Here is a 26,023-nt window from a genome sequence, read left to right on the forward strand (position 1 = left end):
AAGATATCCCTACTCAATTAAGTGTCATTACAATAGGATTGTTGCTGTTTTTTTCTGTTATATATATCATGTTGAAATGCAAACCTGTAAATTGAGAGAAAGGTTAGGGTTAGGGTCTCTTCCTCTCACTGTTTGTTTTTTTCTGTAAAGGATGGAGGTGCTGAACATCATGGAGGAAGAAAGCATGGAGTTGGAGGGATCAGCCACTGCAGCAGCTCTTATAAACACCAGCCTAGATGGCGCTGCCAATGTCACCAACATTACCTTTTCCCCCTACTATCAGCACTCTCTTTATGTGGCTGCCAGCTACATCTTGGCCTACTTCTTCATCTTCCTACTGTGCATGGTGGGGAACATCCTGGTGTGTTTAATTGTGCTGGGAAACCGCCGTATGCGCACAGTCACCAACCTCTTTATCCTCAACCTGGCTATCAGTGACCTACTGGTGGGCATCTTCTGCATCCCGACAACTCTGGTGGACAACCTCATCACAGGTAATGAATATCCCATCATCAGGGATGGGCATTATTTCAAATACAAAATACTATATTGTAATTTGTATTTTATTGAGATTATGAAAATGCCTTCGTATTTTGTATTAAGATACTTCAGTCCTGTGTATTTTTGTATTTTCAAAATACTGTAAAATACTTTCTGTGAAACTCTGTGATGACATCTATCAATCTATCTATCTATCTATAAAGCACAAAATATCTGTCTCTCTGTCAAGCCCCTGTGTTATCGCTCTTGGCCACTGGGAATTTTTGGCGCTGTTTCACACTTGCTATGGTCATGCACATTGCACACACTACGGACAGGCGTTTATTTTCCTGAACGCAACACTGTTTGAGAAGTTAGTTGTGCTTAAAGACCGTGTAAAGTGAATTCAGACATTTTCTTCTAAACACATTAAATAGGTCATAAATGTATTTCTAAAAAAGGTGTAAAAAGCATTTCAACCGCTTAGATTTGAATTGTGGAGCTAGGCTTCACAAAGTGTGTTTCAAGATTTCTGTGTTCAAGATTTAGTGGGCAGGTCTGAAAATCACTGCCGCGTAAACCCACACCTGCTGCTGTAGAGGTATAAATACGTTCAGCACACACTACTACTATTACAGTCTACAGTTAGCCAGTTAGCTGAATTAGATGCCGAGCTAGCAGCCGAGTTAGCCGCCGAGCTAGCAGCTGAGTTAGCGGCAGAAAGCTCTCAGACGTAGTGTCGGGTAGTTTCGGGTAGAGGTGGTTGATTGACTGGTGACACTTGGTAGGGGGCGGGGTTTCAGCAGACTCAGTGGCCACTCCCACAGCGTTTGGGAGCAGAGAAAGAGGCTGCTTTTTACGCAACTTTGAAGCCTAATTTCATATATTTGGCGATTTTTTTAATTCAAATTTGGCAGGGTAGTTAACAACACACTTTTCTGTGGCATGTCAAACTCAGAACACATATTTATTCTTACTTTACACTGACTTCAAAGGCATCAACTGAGGAGACACCACTAGCTAAGGTGGCTAAGGTTACACATAGTCCTTTGCTCACAAGGACTTGAGTTCACAAGCTTTGATAGCAACACTTGAGTTTGCTATTTTTCTTTCATTTTTCTGTTTTACAGGTTTTTTTTCTAGACTTTAAATTTGTCTATGTTCTCTGACCTATGAAATATTTCAATGCTATGGTGACAAGATAATTTCCTACCTCAAACAAGGACATTTCCAACCTCTTGCACATTTCAAATAAGAAATGATTGACAATGGTAAATGATGAATGGACTGTACTTATATAGCGCCTTTCTAGTCTTTGCGAGCACTCAAAGCGCTTTACATTACATGCCATTCACCCATTCACACACATTCATACACTGATGGCAGGGGCCAACCTGCTCATTAGAAGGAATTTAACCATTCATTCACATTCATACACCGTTGGCGCAGCAACGGGAGCAATTTGGGGTTAAGTGTCTTGCCCAAGGACACATCAACATGTGGACTGGAGGAGCTGGGAACCGCCAATCTCCCAATTGGAGGACGACCGCTCTACCTCCTGAGCCACAGCCGGGGAAAGAAGTATTGTGTAGTATTTTGAAAATACAAAAATACAGTATTTTATTTTGATACATTTTTTGGCTGCTGTATTTTGTAGCTTATTAGATACATTTTTAAGGTGGGTTAGGGTTAGGGTTAGGGTTATTTGGAAATACATTTTGATGTAATTGTGCCCATCCCTGCCCATCATACACTTCAGCAAAGTATTGCAGGAAAGTCAATTCAGGCCATAAATGTATATTTGGGGTGCGAGCTCATCCCGAAAAATGCCTAGAAACTTGAAAACTCACCCCAAAAGAACAACACAAAATTCATAGATACCTACAAGCAAATTGTAGGATCACAGGAGATGAAAAACAACTTAACACAAAGACTGAATTTCATTTTACAAAAATGTATAATTTGATCTCGGACGAGCCCCCAGTTTCTTAGAACCCTAAACAAAGGAGGGAAGATCACATATGAGTTGCAACTTAAGCTCAAAATAGGTTTATTGCACATTATTAAAATATATATTTCACAAAAGACCAACAAAATCCAATATTTTAGAAGCCAGAGGAGAGAGGGCAAGTGGCTGACTGGATAGTTAAATGCATACACTCTTTTGACACTCAAAGTGGTGGACAGTAAATATAATGCACCATATTATATCTTAAAAAGGGAGTGATTTCAAACAGGTCAGCATTTGATTTCTGCTTCACAGACAAATCACATTAAACTTTTAACTTTTTTTAGGCCTTACTTAGTTTGGTTTAATAAAAAAAGCGCATGAAGTTAAAATGGCTGTATTTGAATTAATAGCTCCAACTAAAAATCATAATCAATAAAGTCTTGGACTCCAACTCTGATCCTCAGTAGGAATGAACTTGGCTACAGAACTTTATTAACAGACCAACACATTTCAGCTTGCGGCCTTCATCAGGGTCATCCTATCCTAACTCTTGCTTAAAGCTGGAATTACACAGTGGGTTACAGCAGACCTGCAGTGATTTATAGTTTGGTATTTGGCAGTGTTGTGGAAAAAACCGTCAGCTGCACGGCAAGTGAGTTCTTCAGGCTCTCCATGACATATAACTAAGTAATTAAAAAAAGAACTTCAAGTTTTAGAAAAGAGAGTCATTGTCATAGGCTTCTCTTCAATAGGATATTGTAATGTATTAACATTAATGTTTCCTCTCCCACTGTGGAGCCAAACATGAATCCACCACCACCGTCACACCACCTTTGACATACTTCATCATCTTGTTTCCTTGGGTACTTTTCATCAAACTAACAGTTTTGCACTCCTCAGTTATTGTCATGGGAGTGATTATGAACCGCCTCCCTGTTTATTTCAGGAATACTCAACCTTGGCCCGGAAAGGTTTGTAATAATGATTAATATGAAATAACTTGTTCATTTCTATAGTGAATAATTATGAAATGTTTTACAAAAACCAAGACAAACTTATTAACTAAGCCTATAAAAGAGGTCAACAAAAGATAGCTATACAATATAACAACAAAGAACTGAAATCAGAACAGAACAGACCTGAATTAATGACATAAGGGAGCACATAAATAATGGCTTGGCCAAACCAAATAATACACATGGAGAAAACAAAATGGACGCCAACTACACTAAATACAAAGCAAGCTAACAAACCCAAATCCCGCCCATGGCACAGCAGGAAGTGGTCCAGCCTGATGAGCTTGGCCCAAAAATTAAAAGCGCTCCACCCTTAGCCCCGCCTTTTGTTCCACCAGGATGAGGCCTCCTCCAACCACGGTAACTCAAGACGAAGAAAGAAATGATTAATACAACAGAAAATTATACAGAACCCTACATTGCTTAAATGTGTGCATTCCGACAATGCAAGGCTTTAAGTAAATAAACAACTTCTAAATCGAAATTAATTGTTTGGTGTGGGTGGCTGCAAATTAAATTAACCTATGTAGAAAATCAAACTAAAGTAGAAAGTGAGTGTATTAGATTTTACCCTGTGTGGCTGTGGCCATCACAGTAACACTTAATGTGTCTATTGTACATGATGTAGTATTGTGCTGAACTTACTTACATTTTATTCTTTCATAGAGAGCATTATTTGTGGTGGACATGGCCTTGCTAGATTAGATTAGTGATCTTAGTGGAAATGTGTTTTTGGCTTCCTCCAATACATTAAGAATACAAACAATGCACACCATATTATGAAGACACTACAAACAAACATACACCAATACCACACACACAATAAAAACAAACAAATAAAACCAACATACAACTAAAAATTGTGCAAAGGGGCAGGAAAACAGCAGCAGCCATTATAATAAGTTAAAACCTTGTAAAAACTAACAATAATAGAATAATAAATAAATACTAGTGAGTATTTATCACTTCTACATAGTGCAATCACTTTACATTAAGTGTTTGTATGGTTGTTACAGTACAGTATTTCATTTTTTTTTTGTCTCAGCGTTCTTCTCCTTGGTTTAAAGAGATCAGAGTTAGGGGCTGGATAGACATGATAGAGATGCAACTATTGTGTGGGGGAAAAAGTTAGCCTACACAGGTTTTCAGTTTCAACGCAACTGTTTTATTATTTCTACTGTTCATCAATGACTTTGCATGCTGTTAAATATTTGAAACATAACTGGTATGTAAGATAAATGGTCCGCAGCCAAACGTTAATTAATTAACACATTTCAAAGCATCACAGCATTACAGTCTCTTGTCTGGTTAAGAATAACAAATTAAGGGAGAATCAGAATGCTTCGCTGTAATTAACATTGTTATATATCCAGCCATTGTCATATTTTGTCCCATCGTAGCCCAGAGCAAGGGGAAGGAGTTTGCCTCTGTCAAGGGTCACACAATAAAATTACAATTAACAAAAGACATTTCCCAAAAATAACGACGTCATGAATAAAACGCAGACTGGCCGATGTATTTATAACGCTTTCTTACTGTTCTTTCTTATCACTTCCAATTTTGCAACTTAAATCAACTCCTTTTTCAGTATTCTACAACTTTCATGGTTGTATATTTAAAAATTATAACTGCAATATATTATTTTCTTTGTTTGTTCTTAAAATGTGGAATGGAGCACGGCCTGCTAGGAAAGGGAGACAAGGGCTCATCCAATGAATGAATAGTTTGCAAAATCGGGTCAAGTCCAATTCACCAGAGGTGGAAAAAGTACTAAAATATTGTACTCAAGTAAAAGTACCAATACATTGATAAAATATTACTCAAGTACAAGTGCAATTACCCATCTGAAAAATTACTCAAGTAAAAGTAATAAGTAGTTTGTTTAAAATGTACTTTAAGTAAAAGTTACTTAGTTACATTTACATTTTTTTTTTTAAAAACACTAAAACGAGGCAGGGAGAATCTCCCCCATGTACTGAAAATAGGACAAGGGGTCATGAATGCAAAACTATTTTCTTTTTAATTAAAGAAAAACCTATACAAATGTATAAACATCTATACAAATGTATACACATGTAATAACATAACATGTCACACATGACATTTAAGACCCTAAGAAAGGTATAATGTGCCATTTTAGTTCAGACCATCCCATAAAACATTTAACCATCAATTGCAAGTGAAAGTGCCATAAATTGTTGGTTCTGAAGGCCATCCTTTTCTTCACAAACATAAACAACACTTATTAAACAAATTAAGTGTTCACTCCATAAATGACCAAACTAATAACTTTCCCATTTAGTGAAAATAGGACAAGGGGTCATACTGCAAATCCAAAACTATTTTGTTTTTACTTAAATAAAAATCTATGCAAATGTATACAAAATCTATACAAATGCAATAACAAAATAAAACATGTCACATATGACATGTAAGATGCAAATCAAGGCTAAATCACGTGTGTTGACTCCATGAATGATCAAAATATAAATAAAATCTCAGTGTCAGGGACAATTCAGAAAAAAGCAAAATAGCGCAATACTCTGATGGCAGCCTGGGCGCTTAACGTCTAATGATAAAACACGTCAAGTAAACTTCTAACTTGTAAAATGAACTCAATAGCAGCTGCTAAAAAAAAGAAAAAGTCCCTGTCCCATGGTATGTCTACATGAAAGTTGTTTGTATGTCCACCTTAAAGGAGAAGTCTGGTGAGTTTTCATGTAGATCTCCATTTGTCAAGGCCACAGAGTACTGTTGGTACGGAAAAATAAACCCTGAAAACAATCAGTTTCTCAGTTGCTACAGCCAACAGCTAACACAGCCAGGCAGCTACAGAGCTACACTCTGGGGGCATGTTCCTGAGCCTCCATCATGTCCATACCTCCTTCAAGAGGATTAGTCTACAAACTTCTGGTTAAGTTTGAGCAGCAGTTGATTTTCAAAGTTTGTTGCGCTCATCCTTGCCCGCTTTGCAGTAAAGAGTAATCCAGCACAACTGAAAAGTCGCTCACAGGCAGCTGAGGCAGGTAGGCCCGTGTTGAGTTTCAAAGAGAGTTTTTTTATATTTGAAAAGGAGTTGAGCAGATCCATATTGTCTGAGGCGCAGGCTAGGTACCCTTCCAACTCCCCTGTACCTTCTGACCTTCTGGACTTCAACGAGGAGAAGAAATCCTCTTCATCTGATGAATGCTGTCCAACTTGCTCCACCTCAGCCACTGCCATCTGGTCAAGGTGTTGTCTGACATAGACCAGACCTTATGATTGACAAACAACAATATTTAAGACAATTAAGCTTTGATTAATCTACCAAGAGTGCATCATAATGCAAAGATTACCACAAATAACAAAATAATTATAATTTGAGATGTGAGACTAACAGTATAGCACTTATCACATTGTATTGAATTAAAAAAAAGTGGATACAACTGTGATATACAATTAAATCACAGTACGACATTATATTATGATATCATACCTGTTTCAATGATATCAGGCCTCTCTGTCCAGGTGGTTTTGAACTTTGGTAGAAGTATTGCTGCAGCGATCAGTTCAGGGTCCTCCATCATCTCACCAAAACGCTTCTGGACACCATCCTGAATGGCTTTGATGAGTGGTAGACACAACTTGGAGGATGTCTCCTGCCTTCCGAGTTTTGCTTGCAGCTGAAAGATTACTGGAAGAAGCCACCCTAAGTGTGTGTTGGTCTCCGACTGAAGAATGTTCAAGGCCTTTACCAAAGGTTTCATCACTAAGCAGTACTCAGTCAGGAAAGCAATTTGTGCTTGACTCAACCTAACAGAACATAACAGATCAAAATACAATTGTTAGCAAATCAAGCAGGAAAAGTTTAAAATGTGCAGCCATATATGGAAATAATTGAACAATTCCATAAAACTGGATAATGTGGAAATATACAAGGTAGCGTCATGCACTGTTATAAACATTTCATACTGTTAAAATGCTAATTAAACTCACATTTTCAATTTGAATTCTTCACAAACATTCCTGATTGCCTGAGAGACAATCATACGGATCATACAAGAGAAAGGGGAGGCCCTTTCTCTTGTATGATCCGTATGATTCTCTCTACTGCCATGAACGTTGAATTCCACCTTGTTTGATTTGGCCGAATGAGCTGGAGCTGGCAATTCTCTTCCACAACTTCTGCTGCCATGTATGAACGACCCGTCTTGTTCCACATGGCTTGGCATTTCCCAAAGGCTGCACGTGATAGTCTCTTGTATGTATCATTCTTCTTTTCTGCCATGTCAGCATCTGCTGTGGCAACTAAGTTTAACAAGTGGCATGCACACCTTTGGTGTGTGGGAAGCTGGTACTCTAAGCCATTATCCTTCTCCAGGATGCTGCAGGTGTCCAGATAGTTGACGCGGGCCTCCTCAGAAGAATCTTTGTCGGACTCGGACTCAGACTCAGACTCTGCATCCTCAGACTGGCTCTGCTCGCCAAACACACTGAAAGCTTTGATGAAGTTTGAGCCACTATCTGTGGTGGTTCTTACCACTTTCCCCCTTATTCTATATTGGCAGTGTATGTCATCAAGTGCACCTGCAACGACATCAAAAGTGTGGGACCCTTTTAGTCTCTTGCACGCAAGTGCAGCGGATCTCCTCTCTAAGGTTCCCTCATCTATCCAATGAGCTGGAACCCCAATGAAACTTTGCTGGTGCGCAGTCCAACAATCTGTGGTTGTGGCAACACAGCTGACTTCACTAAGTCGCAGTATCACATTCTTCCTCATTTGAATGGCAGATGCCTCTATTCTAGTCCGGACTGTGGGTCTGGAAATGACCTTGATGTGGGGATTGAGTGCCACTACTAGCTCTTTAAAAGCAGGTTGTTCAACAAAAGATAATGCATGAAGACCCTCACAAATTAAGTTAATGATGAGCTTGTCGATCTTTCCGTGTGACACCCGGCAGTTGCCTCCCACTGACATCGAATCTGATATTTTTGCCTGCTTACTTGGGTTTGGTGCTTGTGGATTTGGGGTTTGATGGCCCCTCTTTGCATGACTGAAAGCGGTCAGCTTAGATGGATGTTTCCTCTGTGAAGAAAGAAAATGCTTTCATCAGTACATCAATCAATGTGGTGTTCATTAATCACACTGAAATTAGAACATTGATAGATAAAAGGTTTCCTATTTCTATATTCATCATATTTTGTCTTTTACATTTCACAAAGAAAAAAAATCTAAGATTCCTGAACAAATGAAGTTACCATTAAAACTGTTTAAGATGCATATTAGTAGACATTAATATGTAGTCTGAGATATTTTGTATGTCTACTCTCATACTGCAGCCTTAGTGCCATCTGACAGACACTGCTCTGGGGAAGCAACAACAAGAAAAACTTCTCTGGATCTATCCCTGCACTACACAGGAGGAAACACAATGCAGCACTCAACAGCACTCAAGGAATCCTCCATAGAAATGTATGGGGTTAATTTGTAACACAAGTATGGCAGTTGTCTACACATATCCCTTCCACAGTCAAAAGTCGACAAGTGAATACATCAGTCAATCATGTGTTCTCGCCGCTGAAGCGAAGTTGGTGTGTGTTTGTGCACGCGCAGTTGTGGCCGACGTACGTTGCATTTTGGAGGGACTTGCCTAAAAGGACTACAATCTGCTCTTGGAAACTGAAAGTCCCATGTTACCTAGAATGCTAACCTACAAAGATGAATGTCACAGCAAGCAAAGTGCCTCATGCTACAATCCTCGCCAAAAAAACTGAGCACTCCCCTTACAATTCACACTGCTGATATATGATGTGACTAAACTCAAAGGCTCGCTTACGTTCTTTGAATTAATTTAGCTAACGTTAGCGTACTACATAGCCTACATTGTCCTACGAGTTGCTAGTGCTAGACGAAAATTAGCAATGCCACGAAACCATAGACAGTAAAAGAAAGCACGAAACATGAGGCCAATTCCCTAATTATTAGTGAAATTTGCTAGTCATGAAAAAACTTTGTGTAGGCTACTTACCAAAACATGCTTCCGCAGATTGGATGTCGAGTTATTAAACGCTGCCAGTTGAGTCACCTTTGGAAGGCACATTTGGCACTGCATAACAAAACTATTGCCCCTTTTGGATGTAAAAGTAAAACATTCGTTCAAATGTGGCCAAGGGTTTTCGTCGGCAGCTTGAATTTCGACTGAAACACTCTCTGGGCCATCTTCGCTCGCCTGATCCATGTCCTCCATCTTCTCAATCTCCACCGGAAAGACTTGGCGCCCGATGCTGATCATTTAAGTGCTTTCAACGTCAACGTCAACATCAAAAAAAAGGTTTTTTTTACTCAGTAACGGATGCGATTTGTAATGTAGCGAAATACAATACTTCACTCAAAACGTAATCAAGTAAATTTTAAATTACCAATTTTAAAAACTACTTAAAAAATACAAAATACACAAAATAACTACTCAATACAGTAACGTGAGTAAATGTATTTCGCTACTTTCCACCTCTGCAATTCACAAATGTACACAACATATTTATGGCGATTTTCAAGACGCAGTTCACATCTACTGCAGCTAATGTGTTTCTGAAAGTGAGCACTTTTTAACTGCTACTTAAAAATCTCCAGTAATATGCAGTTATGTATATTCATGAATTTGTGACAAACCTGCTGACAGATGGACAACACAGCTGGAGCTGTTCGGTAAGGAAACCAGTTAAATTGGAAACCAGTTGGGACATAACACCGGGGCCTGGGCTGGTGAAAAAATTCCAGATGGATTTCAAGGCCTCACTCCGCCGCTGGCTTTTCTGTTAGCTGTGACGCTCCACTAACGTCAGCGGTAGCTGAGTGACGGTGTTGAAAGTTCACAGTTAACACGATCGTCTCGCAAAGGTAATTATGTAGTCATTCAATCAAAATGCTACAGTAGCTTCTTTTTTTAAGATGAAGTACAGATGAATTCTCGCATGTGTGTCCTATGAGACTGTCTGGCTGCTGCGCTGTACACTTTGTTTTATATATGTGAGTAGTGTAAGTAAATGGTACTCAGGAAATTTACCATAAAGAATAATTACAAACACTTTACAATGCAAGATGCATTAATGAACAGTCTAACGTGGGCTACAGCCCCAGGGCCTCCACCATGGGGGGCCTCTAAAAATTGAGAATAGTTATGTAGGCTAATGAACACTCGACCATAACGCACATGACGCTGCACTACAGTGACATCTGGTGGTAAAAGTGATGGGGATGGTGCAACAGCGAGAACCCCCCCCCCCCCCCCCCCATATCTTTCATTTTGATACAATGTAATAAAATCACACCATATATATCCAACACGCAGCTTAGTAGACAGCACACAAAGCAATATGTTTGATTTGTTGCATAGCCTATGGAACAGTTATAATTAGCCTAAGTGAAGTATTGTGCTGATATAATTGTGTGTGTAGACGAGTTGGCTCATTTGCAAAAGTGAAATGCACATAGTTAATGGTACATACATTGGTACATACAATGGTACGAATAAATGGCACAGAGCCAAAGATGACCTTGTATTAAGTTTTCGTAGGCAAAATATAGTGTGTCAACCACTGTCAGGGATGGGGGGCTCATAAAGTCCTGTAGCGGAGGTTGGGGGGGGGGGGGGTCATAAAGTTCTGTAGCCCAGGGGCCTCCAGTGATGTTAATGTGCCCCTGACTACAACCATATGCACAAATCTCTCTCTCTCGCTCTTTCTGTCTTTCTTGAGGTGTATGAATTATATTAGGGAAGGTGAAGGGATGTGTGCAAATGATTTCAATGATAAATACACATGTACACAGCAAATAGTGCCTTCATTCATATTTTCAGCATTTCTAACTGAATCTAAGAACATGCCTCTTGCGAAGAATCAATTGATCCAGCACCCAAACATCTAACATCCATACAATAGCATGGCATTAAGAAGAAAAAAAGAAGAAAGAAAAGTGACAAATTTGAATGATTAAAAAAATCGCCAAATATATGAAATTAGGCTTCAAAGTTGTGTAAAACTCAGCCTCTTTCTCTGTTACCAAGCGCTGTGGGAGTGCCTGCCAACCCCGCCCCCTACCAAGTGTCACCTGTCAATCAAATTCACCACCTGTACCTGAAACATGGGCTGTGTCTCAAATGGAGCACTTACGTGAGTGCACCAGAATGTAGTGCGTAGTGCGCACTGAGCACTTACCTCTGTAGTGCACACTGTCGTGGGTAAGTATTGTCTGAAATGGAGCACTGGCGTTTTGCACTTAGCGGAAGTGACGGGCTTGCATGTCGCTGCTGGCCGCCATTATTGAAATCAGAAAACTGGGCAAAAAGTCCCTCCCCTTCCGCGACGTAGGCAAAATGGCGTCCGTTTAGTGTGAGTAGTGTCCATCATCTCACACTGGATTTTTTGTCCGTTATAAGTGCACCATCCGGGTACTTTCAGAGCACTGAGTTTTCGCTTTTTCTTCAGTGTGAACGCACTATGCCCTAAAACATAGTGCTTGAAGTGTGCAAGTGCGCCATTTGAGACACAGCCATTGACTCTACGTTTGAGAGCTTTCTGCTGCTAATTTGGCGGCTAACTTAGCTGCTAGCTCGGCGGCTAATTCAGCTAACTGGCTAACTGTAGACTGTAGTTGTAGTAGTGTGCGCTGAATGTATTTATACCTCTACAGCAGCAGGGGCGTGTTTATGCTAATCACTAAATCCTGAACACAGAAATCTTGAAACACAGTTTGTGAAGCCTAGCTCCACAATTCAAATCTAAATGGTTGAAATGCTTTTTACACCTTTTTTAGAAATACATTTATGACCTATTTAATGTGTTTAGAAGAAAATGTCTGAATTCACTTTACACAGTCTTTAATGTATTGCGCTTGTCACTGACTTCATTGAATCCACCTTTGCTTCATCAACTGTTTCTAATCATCTCAAAAACTGCAGTAATATAGGTATTTATCAATCCTCTGACAGCAACATGAACCACAGTCTTCATAAAAATTATATGACAGGGCACCTAACATTAATAACTGACTGACACATCAATGATTATAAAGAATCGTTAACTACAATTAAAATAACTGAATGACAATGTATCTGTGGTATTTTAATGCAGGCAAATAAAAACGAGTCAAAATACATACAGAATTAATCAAGCCTCGCTGTTAGCCTGGTCTGGAGCAGGCCAGCTGCACAGAATAAATCTCCACAGTAACTCATGTTAACCTCAGGATAACCGGCTTAATCCGTTATCTAGGTTTTGTGCAAAAGCCCTCAGGCAGAGCAAGACATTTATTCTGGGTTTATGAAAGCAAAAACAAAACTCAACAAAACAGAGCAGAACAAACTGGACAAAAGATCCAACAAAGACTGAAATGAAAATCAGGACTTGCACACAAATAGAACTAATGAGGTAATGGGGAACAGGTGACGAGACAAGGAACAAGCAAGGAGCTGACAGACTGAGGGAAACACTAGAAGCTGAGCAAGACAAAGGAGGCTGTTAGACAGCAGGTGTGTGGATGAGCAGAGGAGGGAAAAGTATGCACAGAGGGTTAGGATTAGGGTTACACTAAACCAAAAACCCAGAAAACACAATATAGACATGACAGTGACAGAGACATTTATTAAAGCTCAATCAAGGAGAACAGTACAATGAAACACTGTGCAATGCCACTCAATTCTGTCATCTACTTCCAGACAAAGGTATTTAATCCCTTCACTAAATTCTTACCTTTACCACCTCCAAATGATTTTATTCTTTCACACATCTATGCTAACTGACATTGACTGAAGTTACAAAATCTGTACATAGGTTACATGCTGTTCATTCTCATAGTCTGTACAAATCCCCACATATCTCCACCTGACCTGGGTTACCATAGGATACAGACAGGCTTATGGAAACAGCCTCTTACACCAGCCAAGACAAGTCATCGTCTACTGCTCCCAGGAAATAAAATGACCAGAGAATAACTGAGAAATATGAATATTTCCCCCACAGCTACCATCACACACAATCAAAGAACTGGCTCTCTTTTGAAAATAATAAAATAAATCATCTAGCGGAGCTGTCAGCCAGGATTAAGGGGACATCCAAAGTCTCTTAAATTGCAGCCACGTTTCCCTCACTTGTGTTTTTTACAAGCAATACTGGGGAAGTGTGGGTGCAGTGTCTCTCTTGTCTGCACTGATCCCATGAGATGTACTGAGGGTGCAGAAGTTTAAGTTGAGCACAGAAACAGCAGTAGAGGAAAAATGTTCCTCAGTCTGCTGATACTGGAGCTGAGGCTTCTATATTGGCTCCCCACAGCCCTGGAGTAAAGAAATCATGGTTGGGTTGGGAATTGTCCTTAATGATGCCCTTCTCCCTGTACAGGCAGTGTGTGCACAAAAGTTTCTGATGGATCTTCCTCAACGCTGTGCAGCCAGGGTGTTAGTGATGTATTGGCTTTAACCACCCGCTGAAGGGCTTCTCTATTGGTGACAAGGCAGTTCCCATAAATTAGGGTTAGGGTTATTAGGATTAGGGATTTGTAGACAATTACAGGAATTTTGAATGTAATCTTCAGTGTTGGGAGTACTTGGATTACTTTTTTAATGTAACATGTAACGCGTTAGGTCCGCAAATTAAGTACTATGTTATTTTGTTACATTTTCAAAAAGGTAATCTGTTATTAATTTTTAACCAACTATTCCTGTTCCTTTTTGCCACAACAAAAGAAAATCTGATGCAACTTTGCATCATTACTACTTTTTTGGCAGGCAGGCGGCACAGCTGCGAAGCGCCGAGGAGCAGAGCCATTTTCCTTTTTGCGCCCATGTTAATCAATTGTGTGGTTCACATCGGAAGTGTCGTGCAGCGATCGTTTCAGCATCTGGTCTATTTTCTCCGCGTGCCGCGGCCGAATTTGTCGAGCCAGGCAGGAAGTCAACAAAGCAACAATGAGAGAATCCAGTCGATTTTGAAAAATAAAGCATTTCAAAATAAAACTATTGTCAATAATTAAAAACCCCGATTGACGAATGCAATGTGTGTGTGTGTGTGTGTAAGTAAAATCAGAACACGAGATGGACACACATAGGCAGGTGCGCACACACACACACAAACGATAGAGGGACACAGAGTGGGCTGGCTATAAGGGGTGGGGTGTCATACACACGCAAACAGAGAGAGTGAGAGAGAGGCACAGAGACGCTGGAGTTGTTGAAGATGGATAATGTCAAGTTAATTGTTGAAGTGGAGATGTGCAGGGAGTTGTATGACCACCAGCATATATTCTCCAAGGACAACAGTAACAAAAGATAAATGTTGGGATGCTGTTGCCACAGCAATTGAATCAACAAGTAAGTATGTTGTTTGAATCAACAAGTTCTATGCATGTTGTATTTTTCTTTATGTAGCCATTGTTTGTAGTATAGTCAGAAATATATATATATATATATATATATATATAGAAGCAATGCATAAATAATTCAATAAGGACATTACTTTAACTCTTATAAATGCATCCTATTTGTAGAAGATGTGTAATTATTAAAATAATGACTAGTAGTAAATGATTTTTCATTCAAATTTATTTTGAGAAAACAAACACAGCAGAACAATGTGCCCACATATGGCCCCTTAAATAAACATTTATGTACAAGTAGGTGTGATTAAACAGTTCAGTTCAGCTCAGTTCAGACCATCTGGTCCTGCCAGGGCACACTTCCCTCAGGGGAGATGAAGAATGCACTCAACTTTTGTCTGACATCATATGCATCCCTGCATCCTCTATTGCCACCCATATTTCTTGCATCCTCAAGGCTTTCCCCTCGCTCTTCTGCCTCCTCCGACCACCTCTGGTTTTCAGATGTGTTAACTAAGTAGTTGTGGAGGATGCACACAGCCATCACAAGAGTGTCCGCATGCTCTGACTTTATTGAGATCCGTGTGTACAGCACTCTCCATCTTGCTGCCAGAATTCTGAAGGCACACTCCACAACCATTCATGCCCTTGACAGTCTGTAGTTAAAAATCTTCTGCCATCTCCCAAAGCGTTGTCCAGGAAGTGGCCTCATCAGATTTGTTTTTAGTGGGAAGGCAGCATCTCCCACCATGGTGAATGGCATTGGCCCTTGCTGGCCCGATCCTGGTAGGGGACAGTCTGCAGGAACGTGCAGAGTTTTATTCTCCATGCCAATTCCCAGGTCAGACCCACTGTACTCCTCCATCACTTGCTCTTCCAAAAGTCCCCTGCTTGGATATTGATGAAGCGGTAGTCAGCATCTACCAGCGCAAGCAGAACAATGGAGAAGGTCTTTTTGTAGTTGAAATACAAGCTTCCAGATTTTGGTGGGGCAGTGATGTGGATATATTTTTCATATATGGCCCCAATGCAGTTCATTATGTTGTTCATTATGTTGTTGTTCATATTAATTCATTATGTTGTTTCTAATATTGCATAACAACCTGTGCCTAAAGATGAGGAGGAAATATATTTTTTCGCACTCAGCCGTGTACTCAGATTAAACAGACTGCCCCGTAGCACCCAGGCAAGTGCACAAATACATATTTTGAAATACCTGACAGACTTGGAAAAACAAGAAGAAGACTCACACAAGCAACACAGTCAACAAGATCAAACCCACAACATTGGCAACGTATCCATCAACATTTCATTATCATACAGGTCAAACACCGGGGGTGGTGTTTGACCTGTATGATAATGAGATGTTTCATATCAAGGACAAGCACAACCCCCATCTGTGTGTCATAGCCCCCACCCTACTATTTACTACCCCCCAGTGTCCCACCATCAGCAAGGACAACCATCACAGCAACAAAAACAAAAAGGTGCAAAAAGGTCAATGCTGAAAGAGCTGGAAGACCCAGAAGACCCCTCCTCCTCCACAGCATTCCATAGTTTGTAAAGAAATCTTCTTTGTTGTTATATATTATATATTATATATAATATTTTTACATGTTAATTTCTTATATATATTTTTTTTTTAATATTTTATATGTAAGTGTTAGGTTGCATTGTGTATAGTTTTGGACATTATTTCATTGTTAATAAATGTTTGACACTGAAAACTATGATAAAAAACACACACAAGGCTGGTATATGATCCGTGTGTGTGTATGTGTGTGGTTGTGTGTGTGTGTGTGTGTGTGTGTGTGTGTACTATAAAAATAGTATAAAAAAGTAGAAAAATAATCTATGAAGTGGAAATACATTTACAGTTGTTAGGATAACATGGCATTATAATTGTTTACTTACCCATGGTGAAAAAACAGCTCAAAGTGTAAATACAGAACAGCTGAGGAGCAGAGCAGCTTGCCCAGCGGAGAAATGCGTGTCTGGTGTGAACTGAAGGGTTGAGGGTCGCGCGAGAAATTCGGGGCGCGGCGCTTCCGCCTCCAGTGTGAACCAGGCGTGAGTCTTCTCTCTCCTCAAAGTTACTAACTGCAGCTTTAATGTATATGGGTCAATGACGTGACGCCTACATTTGCAGTCCGACTGCATTTTATATAGTTAGAAAAAGGTTTAAATGGATAAATAAATACCATATATATGTAGTGGCTTTCCTTCATATGTATTCACTTTAAGTTTTCAAAAACACAAGTTATTAGTCATTTTTCTTTTATTTAAAGTGATAAAGTGCGACCATCTGGCCATGACTGCTGTTATGAAAACTTATTTGAAATTACTCCAAAACTATTCAAATTTGTGTTTTTGTGTTAGTGTTTTATAGTACTGTACAAAATTGCAAACCATTTGTATTTATTTTTCCGTCATGGCATATAAACAAACTTTGTTTGACAATGATGATTTTATGAAATATCGTGGTGCGACCATCAAGAAACAACCACTCTGGGACTTTTATGATGAAAATCATTCAAAGAAAGGATGCTGCATCATACACGAGTTTGCCAAGGACCCATGGATGCAACAAGCAGATTTGTACCCCTTTCTAAAATATGGAAAAAATGAAGCTTAACATGATACTATCACGTTATAACATGATACTGATCCCTTTTTTTTCTGGTGTGGCAGCAATACGCTTCCGTAGAAACTGAAAGAAGGATTTGAAACTGAAAAGAAAATTTTGAAACTGTAAAAATGAAAAGATTTGCATGGAAACAAATCATTTATTCAAATTACAATAATATATATATATATTTTAAAACACTTTTTTTTCTCTTCATATTTCAGTATCAAAACTTGTAATTTCAGTTTCAAATAACTTTTTTGAGTTAATAAAACATATGACCCTAGTTTAGCTCCATACAGACTTGGCTGTGTGATGATGGTGGTGGAGTCATTAGATTTAAAGGAGGTCTTGACTAATTGCATGAGGAATCACAAAGGGGTTTTCATTTTTAGTTACTCAAAAGTTACTTTTCTCAGAAGGTAATGCTGTAATGTAGCAAATTACTTTCAAAAGTAACGTTCTCCAACACTGGTTATCTTGTAATGAACGGGGAAGCCAGTGTAAGGATGCAGGGATGTGGGGATGATGTGGAAGATGTAAGAGATGAGAAGGCTTTAGAGATCCCTAGGTAGTGCGAGTTGCAGTAGTTCATCTAGATGATATTCGTGCATGGATGACTCTTTCTAGGTCAGAGGGTTAGAGGAAATGCCTCAATATATTCTCAATATATATACTCAATATATTTTTTAACCTCTTCCACTAGAATGTCTAATTATATGGGATCAAATTTAATTTTGCACTTGTGCGCTTCCTGCTCTTCCAAACCCTCCATAAGACACGCAAAACCCTCATTTAAGTACAGCTGTTTCCACCCTGTTCCACCTGATTTCATTTACACAGTTATCCTTAGTAGATCAACTGCAGAATGCACACTAACTAAACGCTCAATCCATTGCACTGCACACGCAATTTAGTACAGTTTATTTGGGATCTTAGTAAATCAGGGCCATAGTGTATGATGAATGTTGATAAGTGGAACAATTGAGATAAATGTTATTTTTTTTTTCAGTTAATACTCACACATTTATTTGGTCAGTAATTTTCTGCTACACCAGCTCATGTTCTTTTGCTGCTGCTGCTACTCCTTTGCTGCATTCCACTGGAGAGAAATAGGAGGATCGAGCCCTTTTTTTCACTTGTTGCCATGGTGAATCATGATATAGTAATAATAATAATAATAATAACAATAATACATTTTATATAAAGGCGCCTGTCTTGGCACTTAAGGACATAATATAGAATTACTGGTTGTGGAAGGCCTTGAATGTTAACAGAAGAACTTTTGAATTGAATACGGAACTGAAACCGAGAGGCAGTGGAGCTGTTGGAGGACAGGAGTGATGTGGTGGATGGAGGGGGTTCGAGTAATAATACAGGCAGCTGAGTTCTGGACCAGTTGACGTCTATGGAGGGATTTGTGAGGGAGGCCTTATCTGTGTTCTATTGATGCTGGCTTTTTATCTCCTCAGGCATTAGGTTTACTCAGAGTTACTTTAACTCAGAGTTGACTAAATGAATTATTATCACTTGTTATGAAACTGAAAAAACTGAGTTTGACAGCTCAGAATGAGTCAAACTAGAGTTCAGGTTTGAACTCAGTTTGTTAAACCTGCTTTCTGAAACAAGCCCCAGGTGTAAAAGTTCACTGGCAATTTGATACAACCAGTAACATAAGTTAAGATAAGATGCCTTTATTGTCCCTGTGTTCATAATACAATGAGTTGTAAGTGTCCATTACAGTGGTATTGAGACTAGATACTTTTTTCTTTTTTTTTAAAGTGGGTTGGAGAGTCACTGTGTGTGTTTATTGAGTGTTAGCTTTAGGAAAGAAACTGTTCAAGAATCTGTCGGTGCATGTTTTTATTGATCTGTACGGCCTCCCTGAAGGCAGAATGTGAAAATAGAGGTGACTGGAAAGTAGCAGGTGTCAGCAATATCCTGAAGTGAGGGGAGAGGGCGGCCAATGATCTTTTGTGCTGATTTTATCACCTTCTGTAGAGCTTTCTGAACAGCCGCTGAACACTCCACATACCACACTGTGAGGCGGTGTGGACTAGCTCTCACACACAGGACACACAGGTCAGAGTTGGTTGATAATTATCTGTGGGTTTCTCACTACAGGCCACTGACGTCATTTTACACATACAGTGCCTATAACAAGTATTCACCCCCTTGGACGTTTTTTCCCCTTTTGTTGCTTTTATAGATTGAATCATGGTCAATATAATTTGACTTTAAAAAAATAATTTACAAAAAACAACTCTTTAATGTCAAAGTGAAAACAGATTTCTACAAAGTAATGTCAATTAATTAAAAATACATAATGTAAAATAAGTGATTGCATAAATATTCACCCCTTTGAAGTCAGTATTTAGTAGATGCACCCCTCGCTGTGAGTCTGTGTGGATAGGTCTCAATCAAGTTTGCACATCTGGACACTGCAATTTTTCCCCATTCTTCTTTGCAAAACAGCTCAAGCTCTGTCATGTTGCAAGATGAAACAGCCTATTTCAAGTCCAGCCACAAATTCTCTATTAGATTGAAGTCTGGGGTTTTGACTCAGCCACTCCACAACATTCACCTTGTTGTCTTTAAAACATTTCTCTGTAGGTTTCGCTGTATGCTTCGTGTAATTGTTGCTGGAAAATAATATCCTTTGTGGTGATGTGCAGTGTTTGGTGTTGGCCAAACATTGTATCTAGTCTGATGGCCAAAAAGCCTTTGGGTGAACTCTAGTCATTTAATATGAGATTTCTTCAACAGTGGTTTTCTCTTTGCCACTCTCCCATAAAGCAACAGTCTCTCCCTCCTCAGCTGCTGAAGCTTTTAACTCCTTCAGAGTAGTCACAGGTTTGTAAGTGGCTTCCCTCACCAGTCTCTTCACTCAGTGTGTGAGAACAGCCCACTCTAGGTAGATTTACACATGTGCCATACTTCCATTTCTTAATGATGGATTTAACTGAACTTAAGGTGATGTTTAGTGACTTGGAATTAGTTTTGTATCCATCCCCTCACTTCAGTAACCTTTTCATGGAGTTTCTTGGAGTGTGCTTTTGTCTTCATGGTGTAATTATAGCAGGAATACTGATTAAACAGTAACTGGACCCCTGAGTGTCTTTACACTGCAATTACTTGAGACACATTCATTGCACTCAGGTGATCTCCATTTCACTATTTGTGAAAATAGCAATAATTGGCTGGACCTCTATTGAATTAGGCCAGTCACTTTTAAGGGTGTAAATATTTATGCAATCATATATTATATATTTTTAAATAATTTACATTACTTTGTAGAAATATGTTTCCACTTTGACATTAAATAGTTTTTTTTGTAAAGTATAAAAATAAAAAAAAAGCCAAATTATATTGACCATGATTCAAATTACAAAAGCAATAAATGTGGAAAACATCCAAGGGGGTGAATACTTTTTATAGGCACTGTAGTTTTTTCATCTATTGTTAATACAGTAATATTAATTATAGTAGCATTTGCTTTAATAAACAGTTCATTCATTTATCATGTTGAAATCCATTTGCCTTCCTCCCTTGCTCATTAATATTAATTTATTATTGATATTAGGCTATTTAGTCTTTTTTCCCTAGAGATCATGATGGGGGCTTTTGTATTGTGAACATGATATAGTGTTCAGGAATGTTATTCCAATGTTGTCTGGCTGATATACTGTTTAAAGGCTGGAGCAGCAATTTATTTGACTATCCACAGCAGATTCAAGGTGTATGTATTTGAAGAGTCAGAGTTCCAGATGGAAATCTGTATCTTGTGTGTGTCAACCAGCTACAAATAAAGATTAAAATAAAGATTAGTTATGAAAAAACAAACAAACAACAACAACATTTCACCTCATCTGATAACACAAGTCACTGAAATTACAAGGCATTTTGTTGGAAGAGTTGTTATTCATTTCTGAATGAAGATTTGAGAGAGGGTTACCTTTTAATATAAACTGGGATTTTATAACATATGAGGGGGTGTGTTCAAGCTAAAAAGGGGCTGTTGAGTATTTCTATACGATTTCAAAAATAATAAACTGGAGAGCTGTCACACTGTCATATATGATCATGATGGATTATAGACTCTAGAGCAGTGATGGAGAGAATGACAAAATAAAGATTTTTTCACAATTGTTTTTCATGAACATTGTGGCAATATATCAGTATATAAATGTCAAGGTAGACTATGATATGATTTGGGGCTTAAAAGCAAAAATTCAAATATCAAAGTGTAACATTTATAGTGAGGTCATATTTTCATTAGAAACAACAAAGAGAAACTGTGACTATCAAATGTATATGTGTTGTATCCTCAGTTTCATTTTCTGCCATGCCATTTAAATTCAAGTGTCATATTTTCAATGTACTACTTTACTATATTTACAGCACGTGTGTCCAGTGGGAATGAATAATGTCAGACTGACTCAGCATCACTGTGGTAGACTGAGCTCCTCTATTTGTAAACCTGGCAGAAGGCATTCTGCACATGAATGCAGGCATGAAGCAAGGTTATTACTGTTTGCTTTAAAGGGATTGGCAGGGCTCAGTCAGAAAATGAGTGTTACTCTGTTAACATATCGTATCGTTGTTCATGAATAAGCTGAAAAAATAATAAGCAGTGTGATACTACAACTCTAACTATAACACTTTGAGGACTTCTTGTACTGTGTGTGAAAAAGGCTCACTCATCACAATGAGCCCACAGGAAATGATGACCTGTAGACTCTATAGTTGGCTCATATCTGCTGGATGTGTAAATAAGAAATGTTTTGCTAACGATTAAAAAGAAAAAGATAATATATCAATTTCATCCATAGAACTTGTAAAAGTTGATTTTAAAGTGTGTTTCTCCTGTCCACAAATGGCCCAAAAATAAGTTATTGCTGGTTTAATTATTTGATTTGAACATTGTACAGTTGTGGTACATAATCACCATCCCATCAAAACAATGGTTATGCAACTTTTATCTTTTCAGTTTGTCCTTCCTGTGATTTCACCGATTTCACTTCACTTGTGCGCATTTACCAGACAATGTACTGAGTACACATCATAGTGAACATCCAAAGTCTGCTTTCATATCATACATATCCAATGACATAATGATACAACTCTAAGATAATTACCCTTTATGTTTCAAGAGCCTACTTACCAAATGTCATATACTATAGAAATAATTGGTAATCATAATGTGTCTGGAAGGTAGACAAGAACAATACTTGTAAAGATGGAAAAACATCATGATTTGCAAACAAATTATTTTAATGTTAGTACACCTAATTAGTTGTTGTTTCAAGTGTTTTATATTAGAGCACATTGAAATATAGTTACATATTTACAGTATACACACATCTGTGCACATATAGTACAGGTCACAGTGTACTTTTTTGTTTTCTTAGAACATAATAGATGAAAAAAAGATATAAAATGCAAAATACAAAGAAAGAAAAATAGATAAGAATAAAAAACTCAAATAAATAAAAACAAAAATACATAGAGAGCCCCCCCCCCCCCCCCCCCCCACTACCCAGTCTTACTCTTCCGTCTGTTTACTACTTTGTTGATGTGAAGGGGAAATACCAATTTCTTATAGGAGGTGTGAGATAATGAGTGAGAGGAGACCAAATTTTTTCAAAGTATGTGAGTTTATCCATAAGAGTCTTATTCTTTCTATTTGTTGTAAATTAGTTCAAACATGCACTTATGGTCCTTATGATATTTCAATTTGCTACACTTGATTAATAATGCAATAATTATACACATCATCTTAAACCTCTTCTTCCAGAATCTCCTCCATCACCATCCACAATCAGTGTGGTGTCAAACATATACTCTTCAGTCATCAGTCATCATGAATGTTTTACTACCTTCCTCATTATTGAATAGGTCGTCCTGAATAAGTTTGCTCTCCTCCAAGCATTCAAAAGATTTTCTTCATACAATGTCAGCCTGGGTGGTACAATGCAATGAAATTAATTTATCAAGGTATACACAAGTGTTGAATATAAATGTTCAGCATAATGGTTCAGCATTACTGCTCCTGCACTACATCCATTTGCATTGAGTTGGATATACATATACATATATACATATACATATATACATATACATATATACATATACATATATACATATATATACATATATATATATACATACACATACCACATACCATCTGGTCTAAGTATTGAGTATTCAATAAAGGGCAATATTATTAACCTTTTCATTGCTTTTGTCAGCATTTTGAAATACTTATTTATATGTAGTCTACAATGCTTTTTCTATATAAATGCAGTACATTTACCATTTCCACTTATAAAAGCAATTTGCTGTTCCTTATAAAAAGTGATTGGGAAGATGTCACTACTAAACCTACAGTAAGTATGATACAAACCTGGCCCATTTTTAAATACCAGTTCAAAACCAATCTTCTTCCATTTCCAGACTTAAATTTACAATTTTAAGAATATCCACGGACTGCCTGAAACTGAAAACCAATGTAAAGCTTCTTACATTATTACAATTTTATTTATGCAGGTTGAGCATAGCTCAGTGGATAGACCACCCGCCCCATGTGTTGAGGCTATAGTCCTCGCTGCAGGCGACCCCGGTTTGAATCTCACACTGAGCGGTCCTATCCTGCATGTCATTCCCCCCTCTCTGCCTCCAGTTTCCTGTCTCTCTCTACTAACCTGTACATTAAAGGCAAAAAGCCCCCAAAAATATACCTTAAAAAAACAATTTTATGTATGCACATTATGGTCAATCTGATAGCTGTGAACTGCAGATAAAGAGTGATACTAATTTCATGCAATTCCACTGAGGTCCAGCCCCTAGCTTGATATATGTGTTTTTTTAACAGGTTGGCCCTTTTCCAACACAGTGTGCAAGATGAGTGGCTTTGTGCAAGGCGTATCTGTGTCTGCATCAGTCTTCACCCTGGTGGCAATTGCTGTGGAAAGGTTAATATATTTTCTTGTTTGGTACCTAATACCAGTTATAATGGTGCTGAAATGATAACTAAAAATATTATTTTGGTCACTTATGAAGTAAAACATACCAAATATTTGGTGGCTACAGCTTATAAAATATACCATAGTTGATTGGCTTTCCTCTTAAACATTCTGACTTTGTTGACCATTTGAAAAACATATGATATGAACAAGTTAATGATGTCATTGCATGTTGATTATGTTAAATTACTGGATACTATAAGTTTAAAAATATGTTCTTATGGAAAATGACTAACCTACTTCAGTTTGACTAATTACACTTTTCTATTACAGGTTTCGCTGTATAGTGTACCCTCTACAACCCAAGCCAACTATACTTGTTGCCAAGGCGGCTATTGTGTTAATCTGGGTGCTAGCAGTGGTGATCATGTGTCCTGCTGCAGTGGCATTGACTGTAGAGAAAGTTCCTTTCCACTACATGGTGTACAATGGTGACTTCAACCATACATACACCCTTTACACCTGCTATGAAGACTTTGCCAACCCACAGATGAGAAGGATCTACACAGCAGTTCTGTTCACTCACATCTACCTGGTGCCCCTCACAGTCATTACAGTGATGTATGGAAACATTGGAGTTAAACTGTTCTCGACTGTGGTTGCAAACAGAGATCCCCAGTTGGCCAATGCCACAGTCCAGGTCAGGGGTAGAAGGGGTGGTCAGCGAATGATATCACAGAAAAAGATCAAGGTGATAAAGATGTTGATCGTGGTGGCCTTGCTGTTCATGCTGTCCTGGCTACCACTCTGGACCCTCATGATGATGACAGACTATGCAGGCTTGGACAGAGACCAGCTGGACCTTCTGACCAGCTACATCTTTCCCTTTGCCCACTGGCTGGCTTTCTCCAATTCCAGCGTCAACCCAATTATCTATGGTTACTACAATGAGAATTTTAAGAGGGGCTTCCAGGCAGTGTGCAAGTCCAAGACTTTCTGCTGTCTGATGCAGTGCCAGCTGTGGATGAGGATTGCCAGGTTGTTTAGGAAAGGAAGGTCTGTCCAAGCACCTTGTGAAGGTGCTGACTTTAAAGATGCCACTAGAAATCGCCTAGTATTGGGTCTGAGAAATCGAGTCCACAATGACAACAGTTTGACTGAAACAGCTGAGATGAAAAGGAGTGCAAGGGTGATATGTGTGGCAGCCCGCCCAGAGAGAAGTGTTTCAGATCAGGGGTTAGAAATGGCTGCTATGAATCAGAAAAGCAGTGATCAAGAGTCAGGGAAGGTTAGTTCACTGGGAGTTTAGGTGTATCAGGTGAACTTAGTTATCCTATAACTAAGTTTTGATAAAGTTATCCAGAAACTAATAAAGTAGAAAGGATCAATGATCTGATATGTAATGTGTCTACTGTTTGGAGGGATGGTTACACATTGCAAGTTCTAGACGGCATCAAACATAAGCACTGAAAATTGCTAATGCTAATGTTCAGCCAATCAGGAACAGCACAGCTAGCATCATTGGAGCTATAAATTATACCTAAGGCTTACTGTAATTTTAGGAAAGAACACTAATTTGTCCTTATTTGCTTACTTAAACATTTTTGTTCCCTGTGGAACTGTGACTACCTGTTTACATCA

The 26,023-nt window shown here is 38.6% G+C and overlaps 1 protein-coding gene across 1 annotated transcript; it reads left to right on the plus strand.

Moving 5' to 3' along the window:
• The first annotated feature begins 151 nt into the window (after positions 1-151).
• On the plus strand, positions 152-25,691 carry npffr1l2 (neuropeptide FF receptor 1 like 2). The gene is made up of 3 exons (XM_053325277.1): positions 152-494; positions 24,292-24,391; positions 24,716-25,691. The coding sequence occupies exons 1-3, from the start codon at positions 152-154 to the stop codon at positions 25,689-25,691; spliced, it is 1,419 nt and encodes a 472-aa protein (XP_053181252.1).
• The last annotated feature ends 332 nt before the right edge of the window (positions 25,692-26,023 follow it).

Source organism: Scomber japonicus, chromosome 9, assembly GCF_027409825.1.
Source record: "Scomber japonicus isolate fScoJap1 chromosome 9, fScoJap1.pri, whole genome shotgun sequence".
Lineage (NCBI taxonomy): Eukaryota > Metazoa > Chordata > Actinopteri > Scombriformes > Scombridae > Scomber > Scomber japonicus.

Coding starts and splice junctions, on each gene's coding strand:
- npffr1l2 (XM_053325277.1), top strand. CDS start 152: ATGGAGGTGCTGAACATCATGGAGGAAGAAAGCATGGAGTTGGAGGGA. Junction 495..24,291: donor GGTGGACAACCTCATCACAG/GTAATGAATATC, acceptor TTTTTTTAACAG/GTTGGCCCTTTTCCAACACA. Junction 24,392..24,715: donor GTGGCAATTGCTGTGGAAAG/GTTAATATATTT, acceptor TTTCTATTACAG/GTTTCGCTGTATAGTGTACC.